This window comes from Curcuma longa, unplaced genomic scaffold (genome assembly GCF_044706935.1).
Source record: "Curcuma longa cultivar G26 ecotype Majalengka, Jawa Barat unplaced genomic scaffold, ITB_CL_G26_1.1 contig_25268, whole genome shotgun sequence".
Classification (NCBI taxonomy): Eukaryota; Viridiplantae; Streptophyta; class Magnoliopsida; order Zingiberales; family Zingiberaceae; genus Curcuma; species Curcuma longa.
Genome location: NW_027432706.1, coordinates 1 through 12,410, shown reverse-complemented (window position 1 = coordinate 12,410; position 12,410 = coordinate 1). Strand labels below are relative to the sequence as shown.

Below are 12,410 nucleotides of genomic sequence, written 5' to 3'. Positions count from 1 at the left end.
ATATATATATATATATATATATATATATATATATATATATATATATATATATATATATATATATATATATAAAATGTGTTTTTTAATATTTTTATTTTTAAGAGATATATATATATATATATATATAGATTTGATATACTGCGCGGCGAAAAAAACGCGACCCCGTGCGCGATCGATCCACGCCGTCCACGCCCGATCGCGATCAACAGCAGCCGTCCAAAAATCGCGATTGCACAGTGTTTCTCCTCGAATCTTCGCCGCTTCTCCGCCCCTGTTCATCGCCGTCCGGCCACCTCCGGCCGCCGGACCGGGCCCGTTGGAACCGCAACTCGACGGCGGTCCGGAGGTGGCCGGAGTCCGGCCCCGATTCGACCGGATTTCGGCCGAAATCGCCGCCAGACACTGGCGGGCGGTTTCGACCGGAATTCGGCCGGATTCCGGCCGAATCGGGGCCGGACTCCGGCCGCGGTCGACGCGCCGACGCCGAGCGCTTCGACCGCGGCCGGAGTCCGGCCCTGATTCGGCCGGAATCCGACGAAATCGCTGGCAGACACTGTCTGCTCTGTTTCGGCCGGAATTTCGGCCGGATTCCGACCCAATCCGGCCGGAATCCGGCGCCGGTGTGTGCGCCATCGAGTTGCGCTTCCAACGAGCCCGGGATGGCGGCCGGCGGTGACCGGACGGCGACGAACGGCGGCGATGAACGGCAAAAGGTCGGGCGGGTCGCGCAGCGGGATCGCGCGGGGGCGTCGGGCAGGATATCAGAGCTGTATATATATATATATATATATATATATATATATTCCAAAGTTTTGAGAACAAAAGTCCGATTTATATAAGATATTTGTAGATCTAGAAAAAAAATTTATGATAGAATATCGAGAGAAATTATATAAAGAATTATAGAAAAAATATGGCGATATAACGTATATTAAACTAATTAGGATTTATATGAGGATATAATGATAAGAGTAAAAATTTCAAGTGAATTAATCGAAATATTTCTCATAAAAATAGATCATATTAAAGATTGCTAAATTCCTATCTTTTTATATTAATTTTGACAAAAAATGCTAAAAGTAAAAAATTTTATACTTAATAAGGTAAAGACAAAATATATGAAATTTAAATTTAGTAATATTAGACATAATGAAATAATTGTTAAGATATAAAATGATAAATTACCTGAAAGTTTTAAGTACTTAGGATTATTTATGTAAAAAGATATATTTCATAGAATACAAATGAGATAATTGAAATAGAGGAGAACGCCTGGTATTCTACGTGACCATAAAATATCTCTAAATTAAAAAATAAAATTTACAAAATGATGATGCTACAAAATGTTAAATTCTGACTCCAACCCATGAACAGATAAAATTATAGAAATAAAGATGTTAAGGGGTATGTGCTAATATATATATATATATATATATATATATATATATATATATATATATATATATATATATATATATATATATATATAGGAATTTGATATCCTGCGCAACCGCCCGATGCGCGATCGTGCGCGCACCGATCGCAGCCGTCCATTTCTCGCGATTGCACAGTGTTTCTCCTCGGACGTTCGTCGCTTTCCGGCGTCCGTTCATCGCCGTCCGACCACCGATTCCCGCCGTACCGGACCCATTGGAACCGCAACTCACCGGCGGTCCGTCGGGTGCCGGAGTCCGGCCCCGATTCGGCCGGAATCCGGTCGGATTCCGGCGAAATCGGCCACCAGCGCGTCTGCTGTGTTTCGGCCGGAATTTCGGCCGGATTCCGGCCCAATCCGGCCGGAATCCGGTGCCTATGTGTGCGCCGTCGAGTTGCGCTTCCAATGAGCCCGGGATGGTGGCCGGCGGTGACCGGACGGCGAAGAACGGCGGCGATGAACGTCGAGAGGTCGGGCGGTCGCGTATGGGTGTCGGGTTTTTTCGTCGCGCGGGATATCAGAACTCTATATATATATATATATATATATATATATATATATATATATATATAAATATATATATAATATGATAAGAAATTAAACTGTTAGAAAGAAAATTATGATTGTATTTATTGAGTGAAAACTTTACTAAAATTGTACGGACATATAATTAGATGACGGATAAATACTATAGTTAAATGATTAAAACTAGGATAAATATACACTGCAAAAGAGAGAATGATAAAAAACTTAGTTAATAAAAATAAAATAAAATATATTTAAATATAAATGATGATATAATAGAGTATAAAATAAAATATATTCAAATATAAATGTTGATATAATAGGGTATATAATACAATCATATAGAAAAATATATATAGTTGATATATTTAATTATTAATAGGATAAAATTTGATTGTTATATATATATATATATATAGAGAAGTGATCTGCCGCGCGACAAACGCCGCGCGACAGCCGACCTCCCTTCGTTCATCGTCGTCGTTCGTCGCCGTCCGATCATCGTTGGCCGCAATTTCAGACTCGTTGGAAGCGCAACTCGACGGCGCACACATTGGCATCGGATTCCGGCCGGATTGTGGCCGGAATCCAGCCAGAAACGCGACAAAGGATCTGTTCGGCGCTTTCAGCGGAAATCGGCCGGAATCCGGCCGAATCACGACCGAAAACCGGCCGCGGTCGACGCGCCGGCGCCGGGCGCGTCGACCGCGGTCGGTCTCCGGCCGATTTCGGTCGGAATCGCCCAACAGACGCTCTATCGCATTTCTGGCCGGATTTCGGCCGGATTCCGACCACAATCCGGCTGGAATCCGGGCCCGGCCGGAGCGCCGGCGAGTTGGCCTTCCAACGCATCCGGTCCGGCGGCTGTTGGTGGCCGGACGACGGTGAACAGTGGCGGAGAAGCGGCGAACGTCGGAGGAGAAGCCGGAGTCGCGGACGGGTGCGCAGGGATTTGTCGCGCGGCAGATCAAAATATTATATATATATATATATACAAATTTGCTATCCTGGGTGAGAGCTTCATGCACGCCCCGTGAGCGCCTCCATCCGAGCCGTCCATCCGTCCGATCGCCCGATCCGAGGCGTCCGATTGCACAGTGTTTCTTCTCGGACCTTCGCCGCTTCCCGCCGCCCGTTCATCGCCGTCCGACCACCGCTGGCCGCCGGACCGGGCCCGTTGGAACCGCAGCTCGCAGGCGGTCCGGCGGTGGCCGGAGTCCGGCCCCGATTCGACCGGAATCTAGCCGAATTCCGGCTGAAATCGGCTGCCAGTGTCTGGCGGCGATTTCGGCCAGAATTCGGCCGGATTCCGACCGAATCGGGGCAGGACTCCGACCGCGGTCGACGCATCGGCGCCGGGCGCGTTGACCGCGGCCGGACTCCTGCCACGATTCGGCCTGAATCTGGCCGAATTCCGGCCGACAGTGGCGCCAGGCACTGTTGCCCTTGTTTCGGCCGGAATCCGGTCAGAATTCCGGCCCAATCCGGCCGAAATCCGATGCCGAAATGTGCGCCGGCGAGTCGCGGTTCCAACGGGTCCGGTCCGGCGATCGTTGGTGGTTGGACAGCGATGAATAGACGGTGGAAGCGCGTGGAGGTCGGCGGTCGGCGCGCACGGACGCGTAGGAAGCCGGCGCTCATAATAACATTTCTCATATATATATATATATATAGAGGTTTGATATCCCGTGCGACTCATCCCTACGCGATCCCTGCGCGACCGCCGACCCCCGGCCACTTCCGCCGCCGTCGCGCTGCCGTCCGATCACCGCCGGCCACCGGACCCGGATCGTTGGATGCGCCACTCGCCGGCGCACATTCCGGCATCGGATTCCGGCCGGATTACGGCCGGAATCCGGCCGGAAACAGGACACAGCCCACCGGCCACTGTCGGCCGAAAATCAGCCCGATTCCGGCCGAATCGCGGCCGGAGACCGGCCGCGGTCGACGCGCCGGCGCCGGACGCGTCGACCGCGGCCGATCTCCGGTCGATTTCGGCCGGAATCGGCCAACAGTAACTGTTGGTCGATTCCGGCCGAAAATCGGCCGAATTCGGCCGGAATCCGACCACCAGTCCCGGCGCCGATGAGTTGCGCATCCATCGCCGCCGGTCCGGTGGCTGGTGGTGGCCGGACGGGGGAGCGACAGCGGCGAGAATGTCGACGACGTAAAGAAGCTACAGTGTTTTTTCATGATGAACGGCGTGGATTTTTCTCGATGAACGGTCGGGATCTCGTGCGCACGGGACGCGTTTTTTCGTTCGCGCAGGATATCAAACTCGTGTATATATATGTATATATATATACATATTATAATAATAATAAAAAAACCTGGAGCTAGACTGCACTCCCAAGTTCCACCGGTTGTACAACACCAAACTTCGCCACTCGTTCGCCGCGGGGTAGAGATTGTTCTTCAGTGGCCGCAAGTCGATCCCGGAGATGAACGGCGTCCCCGTCTCGGTGTTCACCAGGCACACCGAAAAGTACCTAAAAAAAGAGATCATATTCTATAATTGTTCGTTCAATAGTTCCCTGGTTTTACCAATTAAACTATATATATACCCGGCGGTGGCCACCGCGATGGTATCTGTCCAATAGGTTGAGTCGTGCTCGATCACGTTCATCCTGTCCCAGTAGTTGACGCCGAGGTAGAGGTCGAAGGACTGCGGCTGGCCGCCGAGCCCATCGTAGTTTCCGTAGAGGAACCACGCCCGGAGGAGGTACTTGGACCCCTGCGCTACCGCCGGCGACCCGATGGTGTAGCAGTTGCGGGTGCCGTTCGGGAAGGCGCGGAGATCAATGAGATATGGGGGCCAATCGTCACGCATGTAAGCGGCGGAGATGTAGTGGTTGATGCCGGTGTCGATGAAGCCGGCATCGGAGACGTAGGAGATGTTGGAAAGGGGGTCGACGTAGGACGAACCGGGCTCGATGCCGCAGTCGATGGAGAGGAAACCGAGGGCGTCGGTGGATTGAGAGCGAGCTCCGGCGGAGGCCATGGCCAAGGCGAGAAGGAACGACCACCAAAATCTGGAATCCATCTTCTTCTCCCGGACTCCGGTATGCGATCGCCATGGCAGAGCACAGAATCGTTTATATAGAATCTTGAACAATTTTCATTTCACCTCCCATTGTTTCTAATGTTACAAATGAGTCCTTCCATTGGCACGAGTGGTGGAGCTAACATTTACTTTTAGAAAGATCGAGGACTTTGCAAAAAAATAAAATAGAAGTGGCAAAAATTATATTTTTCTCACACACAAGGAACACCCTGTTGAAAATATAGAAATTACAGTGGGCGAATTAAAAAACTCTCGTTTGATCTCATTCTCTACTCCAAACACGACACAAAGTTTTCCACGCATCAACGCACACTCGGTACCTACATACCGACGTTTCAGTCGTGCAAGCTGTTTCTTAGTAGACTGCAAATCTCCTCAAGCATCAGAGTTGACGTGGACTCAACGATGGCGATATCGTGTTTGAGTCGGTCATCCTTTGATTTAATCAAACCTACCCTTTGATTTCCCTTCTTAAAAAAAAAATAAAATAAAATCCACAGTCCAATAATTCTAGGTACACGATCGACTTTATGATTATCTATGAAAAAATAAATTGAGAAATTATAATTAATCACTAAGAGAAGAGCATTTACCTTTATACCCTTTGATTTCTCTTATTCAATAAAAAGGTAGAATTCGCTGTTCAACGATCTTACACGATCGATCTGATTATTGGGTTGCAAGGGTGCAAACATAGTTTCACATCTAAAACACATGGAAAAGATCATGAGGTTAAAAGGATGAAAAGTATCTCCATTGGTATAAGACTTTTTGGGTAGAAGCCAAGAACAAAACCATTAGGATTTAGGCCCAAAGTGGACAATATCATACTATTGTGGAGATATTTTGATTCCATCGGTATTAACAATTGGTATCAGAGCGAGACCGTTCTTCACCGGACTAACCGCTGGATGAGCCATGATCCAGATATAATCATGTGGTTTGAACCTTAAACAAAGGAAGTGGGTGCTCCCGTGTCTGAATCAAGAGGACCAGACACCATGTGAGAAGTTCTAGTAGGTCGGGTGGACCGAGGAGCAAAAATAGTTGCGACTAGGTGGGAAGTACTCCTAATAGGTCGGGTGGATCGAGGGGCAAAAAGTCCTGATAGCTCGAGGATTTAGACATCAAAAACGACATTGAAGGAGGGCCTGTGGTCCTTTGTTTGAGGGGGGATTGTTGGGTTGCAAGGGTACAAACATAGTCTCACATCTAAAGTACATGGAAAAGATCATGGATTAAAAGGATAGAAAGTATCTCCATTGGTATGAGACCTTTTGGGGAGAGCCCAAGAACAAAGTCATGAGGATTTAGGCCTGAACAATATCATACCATTGTAGAGATATTTTGATTCCATCGGTATTAACACTGATCTCATCACCTATGATTTTTGAAAACATAAATCTGATGGCTAAAATTAATCCGCATAGACGATATATCTACTACCAATTATGAAAAAAAAAAAAGTCATACGTCAAGTCCTCCAACGTGCAAGTCAACGATTTAAAATAAAATAAAATAAAATAATTTTCAAGAGAAGAGTCCTAGTTTGAGTCAATAAATGGAAAGATAAAAATAATGTTTTTAAAAAATCAGATAAAATATCTGTATTATTTTTTATTTATTATTCTTTGAAGTAACATTTTCATAAAATATCTTATCACATTTTTCAAAACGCATTTTTAATTAAGTCACTTATCATACTATTATTCCATGGAAGAATTTCATCAAGAAATTGGAATGATCTTAGATATCAAACTATCTTCTACAAAAGATGGAATCCATCATCCGACTCCATATGATCGGTCCCACGACCATTTATAAGGAGATAAATCAAAAAACTATCATACTATTATTCCACATGCATTTTTGACTTGTCAAATTATACATCTAAATTATTATCTTTACGAGTGGAGCTCATGGCTCCGACTAGTAAAAGATTTCTAGAAAAGAGAAAATAGAATAAATTTTGAGAGAAGACTTATCGAATGAGTCTATGAATTGGAAAATAAAAATGAAAGATTTTGAGCCATGTAAAATATCTGTATTATTTTTTAATTAAGTCATTTATCAGTCATCGAAGAATTTCATCAAGAAATTTCATACAAAAATCATTAATATCCTAAAAAGCTTAATTTTTTGTTTTTAAAAATACATCATTAAATTACATTTAAACTCATGAAGATCCATTAAATTTATCCTTTTTTTTATTTCGGAGCTTTAATAAAAAATTTAAAAAATAAAAGAAGGTTAATAAAAAATTATTAAATTAAAAAAAAATATTTTTAGGTATGATAATTAGAATTAATTAATTGAAAAAATGAAACAAATAAAGTGGCATGCTTTAACTAAATCAGCACCAAATTAATTAACTATTAAAAATATAGAAAATTTTATTTGAAAGAGGATGACTAAGTTAGGTGAAATGGTCAAGTCAGAATATTAAAAAAAAATACAAATACAAAATATCAATCAAGAGGGGTCATGGAAATAATAAGTTTCGAATCATACAAAATCACTATCAATTCATTTTTCAAAGTTGTTGCAGCTACATGCCACAAATGCCCCCATAAAAACCAGAAATCACAAATCAACTTTTCGGAGAGACATAATCGACTATATTGATCTCTGTAAGTACTACACCGCCGACGGAGTTTAAAGAGCATGCATGAGTCATATATTCCATCAAAAGTCATTCTCGCCAAGGTTGTATATCTTTTTTTCAACCTACTCAAGTCCAAACTATTCAAACTTCTTAAAGGTTCTAACCAAATAGCACGAAGATCACCAAAACACTTAGTTTCTCCTCCAAAAATAATATCTTTAATTTACTAGGGAATGCATTACATATTTACCTAAACCCTTAGGTCTTTCCATCTTTGGATGAATCTCACGTTAGCTCTAAGATGTTGATCTCTAACTAGATGCTTGAGCTTGAGAAGCCTTGGGCTTAGAAGGTTTGTAAAACTCACTAGGATAAACGATATTAGCGGTGAAATCAAAAATAGATAAAGCACCTAAACTATAAGATAAGTAATTTTCTCCGGATCATACAAATGCACGGTAAGCCCATACAAAAAGGTTTGGGTTAAGATATGTCAAATTCTAGCAATTAGTATACAAATATCATCTAACCATATAAGTCCTCCATTTTTTTTTACTTATATCAAAGTTCTTTTATTTATAATTTTTTATTAATCTTCTTTTATATTTATTATTTTGTTATTAAAGCTCCAAAATTAAAAAAATTAGATAAATTTAATAGATTATCATAAATTTAATGATGTAAATTTTTAAATCACTTAAGATTTTTAGAGCCGTCGCTTGTGTAACTTTGAAATTCCTTGATAAAAGATTTATAATTTTTTTCTTAATCGGATTTGATACGATTTAATTTGATTCAAACTTTCGAACTAGGTAAAATACCCGTTTTAATTTTCTTTTATTTATTATTCTTAGACATATTTCAGGATTTGTCTTATTTAAATATCCTTATAATGCAAATTTTGTAAAAGTAAGATTTTTTATAAAAATCTTATAACACTTTTTAATTAAGCCATTTATCAGTTATTTAGAGAAACATTTCTTGTAGTGTTTCAAAGATTTCTACATTTCCATAAAACAAAAAAATATATTTTTCTTTACTGCATTTAATCAGTCTACCAAAGTAATTAAATTTGTACGGGGTCATCAACAAATTTTTAAAATCTATCTGGAAATTGCTAGCAGCTAAAAAACAAAAGTAAACCTTGTTGATTGAGATGTGAAGCAAACAGATTAGTTGATGATAAAGTTGAAGTCCACCCTCTTTATTTAAATCCTATAGGATTTACCAGTGTTTTTAAAACCGGATCAGACTGAAAATATTTTTTCTGATCAGCTCGACTGCAGAAATCAGAAGTCTCAATTTCGGAATTTGAATTAATGACATTAATGCATTGATGAGGATCGGCTACACTGAACAGTGTTGCTAAGGATCGAGGAACTTGTATCTTAAAATAAGGAGCAAGAAAATAGGGAATTTTTTTCAGTAACAAAGAGATTATACTGTGAAAATCAAGATGCTTCTTATTCCAAGGTGAAATGGAAGAACAACAGAGAGAAGTGTCGAAGGTGGGAACTTCTTTCAGGAACATTCTATCGAGCAATTGATAGGCAAGAGATTTCTTCTCCCTGTTCCACTGCGACAGAGAGAAGCGAAAAACAGAAAAAGGGCAAAGGAATAACGAAAGCGGCCACATACCGTCTCCTAGGGCTGGGTTGGTACGGTATACCAAATTTTGTATACGATACCGTATACCGTGTCAAAAATTTCGGCATAAAAAAATCTATACTGTTACCATACCGAAAATTCGGTATATCGGAATTTCGGTATACCGAAAATTTGGTATACCGAATATACCGAATTTACGGTATATTACACCGAAAATACTGAAAATTTTGATATACTGATAATTTCGATACAGTATTATACCGAAAATGTTGGTATACCGAAATATCGAAAAATAATAATTTCATACCGATACCGAAAAATTCGGTACGGTATTATACCGTACCGAAATTTTTGGTATACCGAAATTTTCGATATGGACGGTAAATATCGGTATGGTATCTGCGGTATATCGAAAATTCAGTATTTTTTCCCACCCCTAATCTTGACCGGACGGTCCGCCTAGCCGCCGACGCCATCTATCCCCCTTACCTCATCAACTCATGCGAAGATATCGCCACCGCCTTCCACCAGGCAGCCGCCGCGCTCCGCGCAGAGGCGCCCAAAGAGGCGGAGCAGGCGCAGGCGGGGCAACAAGTCTACCCCGGGGCGGTGATGCTCCAGGCAGTGAGGGTCGGCGACAGCTACTACGTACCTCCCGACGACGGATTCAAGTGGCGAAAATACGGTCAAAAAGCCATTAAGAATTCCAAGTATCCTAGGTGTTCTTCTTCTTTCTCTGTCGGTTCTTGAAAGCGTTATTTTCTTCTTTTTTTCTTTTCATTCTTCTTCCTCCTCCTCGAGTAGAAGCAATTACCGGTGTACCAGTTGCCCGGCCAAGAAATACGTACAGAAGCTGGATGATAATCCCTTCATATTCAAAGTTATCAAGATCGGGAACCACATCTGCCGGCTCCAAGCCCCCGACGACGGCGACGGCGAGGGCGGCGACCCGAGGGCCGCGAGGGCGGCGACCGCGAGGGCCGTGAGGGCGGCGAGGGCGGCGACGGCGAGGGCGGCGACCGCGAGGGCCGCGAGGGCGGCGACCGCGAGGGCCGTGAGGGCGGCGAGGACGGCGAGGGCGGCGAGGTTCTGGCGAGAGTGCAAAGAGAAATTAGTTTCAGATTGCATAGCGCGATTAGGGTTGGGTCGATACGGTATACCAAATTTTGCATACGATACCGTATACCGTACCGAAAATTTCGACATAAAAAAATCTATACCGTTACCATACCGAAAATTCGATATACCGGAATTTCGGAATATCGAAAATTCGGTATACTGAATATACCGAATTTTCGGTATATTACACTGAAAATTATGAAAATTTTGGTATACTGATAATTTCGATACGGTATTATACTGAAAATGTTGATATACCGAAATATCAAAAAATAATAATTTCATACCGATACCGATACCGAAATTTTCGATATGGACGGTAAATATCGGTATGGTATCTACGATATACCGAAAATTCGATATTTTTTTCCACCCCTACCGTCTCCAGCATCCTAGGGCACGGAGGTGCTACTCATGGTCACGTATATATAGCTCCAAGGCATTGAGGATGGGCGGGAGAGTGGAGTTGCTGAGAGCCTCTAAGGAGATGTTATACTATTTTTTTAGAAAACAAGACTTATCATATTTTTTTTAATTCGAATAAAAATTTTAATTTATTTAAAAATACTATTTAGTAACTCGATTAAAATTATATAAACTTGACTAAAGTAACTTTAACTTGGTCAAAAATCCCTTTAAAAATATTATAAGATCATAGTTACTATAATAATTTTAAATTAATTTTAATTAAGTTAAAGGTACATTTAAACAATTTTTATAAAAATGATAAAAATGTACTTTAATAAATATTATTTATATGTAATAATTTTAATTAAATTAAATCAACTTATTTTAACATGCCACAATTAATATTAAAATAATATTAAAATCTTTTTCAAAAATAAAAAATTATAATATTTAACCAAAACATTATCTTTAATGATATTAATTTTAATCATTAAATCTTTCTAGTAAGATTAAACTCTTTGTGACTTTTGGTCATGTAATAATTAAGATTTCAATATTTTTATTTTCAACAAATAATAATAATAATAATAATAATAATAATAATAATAATAATAATAATAATAATACCTGATGGAGTTAGATTCCACTCCCAAGTTCCACCTGTTGTATAGCACCAAGCTCCGCCACTCGTTCGCCGCCGGATGGAGACTGTCCTTCAGCGGTCCCTGTGCCAGTGTTCACCTAGGCACACCAATAAGTACCTAAAAGAAAGAGATCTCATTTGATGATTATCCATTCAATAATTAATTCTTGGTTTTGTCTACTGAACTATGTTTATCCGGCGGTGGCCACCGTGATGGTCTCCGTCCAGTAGAATGACTCCGTCGTGGTTACGTTCATCCTGTCCCAATAGTTGATGCCGAGGTGGAGATCGAAGGATTGCAGCTGGCCACTAAGTCCATCGTAGTTGCCGTAGAACAACCACGTACGCCCGGAGGAGGTACAATTCAACCCCGCTCCACCGCCGGCGACCCGATGGTGTAGCAGTTGCGGGTGTCGTTGGGGAAGGCGCCGAGGGTATGGAGCCCAAGGGTCTTGACGTCGTCGACGTAGGCGACGGAGATGTTGCGGTTGACGCCAGTGTCGATGAAGTCGGCGTCGGAGACGTAGGAGATGTTGCATGAGGGGGTCGACGTAGGACGAACCGGGCTCGAGGCCGAAGTCGATGGAGAGGAAGCCTAGGGCGTCCGTGGACTGAGAGAGAACTCCGGCGGAGGCCATGGCGAAGGCGAGGAGGATCGGCCACCAAAATCTGGAATCCATCTTCTTCTTCCGGTATGCAATCGCCATGGCAGAACAGAGCAGGGCATCGTTTATATAGAATCTAGAACAATTTTCATTTCACTCCCTATAGTTTCTATTGATACAAATGAGCCCGTTTTCAAATTTATCACTGTTATTTCTATCTTCAACATATAAGTGAAATCCGTCACGCAACGGTCTCACACAGTCGGTCCCACGGGACTCTGCTATTTCTATCATTAACATGAATGGTGGAGCTAAAATTTACTTTTAAAAAGATTGGAAGTATCAAGCAGACTTTGAAAAATTAAAAATATAAGGGGCAACATTTATAATTTGAATGA

At 42.1% G+C, this 12,410-nt stretch overlaps 1 protein-coding gene and 1 pseudogene across 1 annotated transcript; both read right to left on the bottom strand.

Moving 5' to 3' along the window:
* Positions 1-4,290: 4,290 nt before the first annotated feature.
* On the bottom strand, positions 4,291-5,003 carry LOC141818552 (putative leucine-rich repeat receptor-like serine/threonine-protein kinase At2g19230; the record flags this gene model as incomplete). The annotated part of the gene is made up of 2 exons (XM_074706030.1): positions 4,525-5,003; positions 4,291-4,449 (listed from the first exon to the last, which is right to left on the bottom strand). Coding segments are annotated over exons 1-2 (638 nt in total), but the record flags the coding sequence as incomplete, so codon positions are not given.
* A 5,044-nt stretch (positions 5,004-10,047) lies between these two features.
* On the bottom strand, positions 10,048-12,087 carry LOC141818551 (putative LRR receptor-like serine/threonine-protein kinase At4g29180; annotated as a pseudogene).
* Positions 12,088-12,410: the final 323 nt, after the last annotated feature.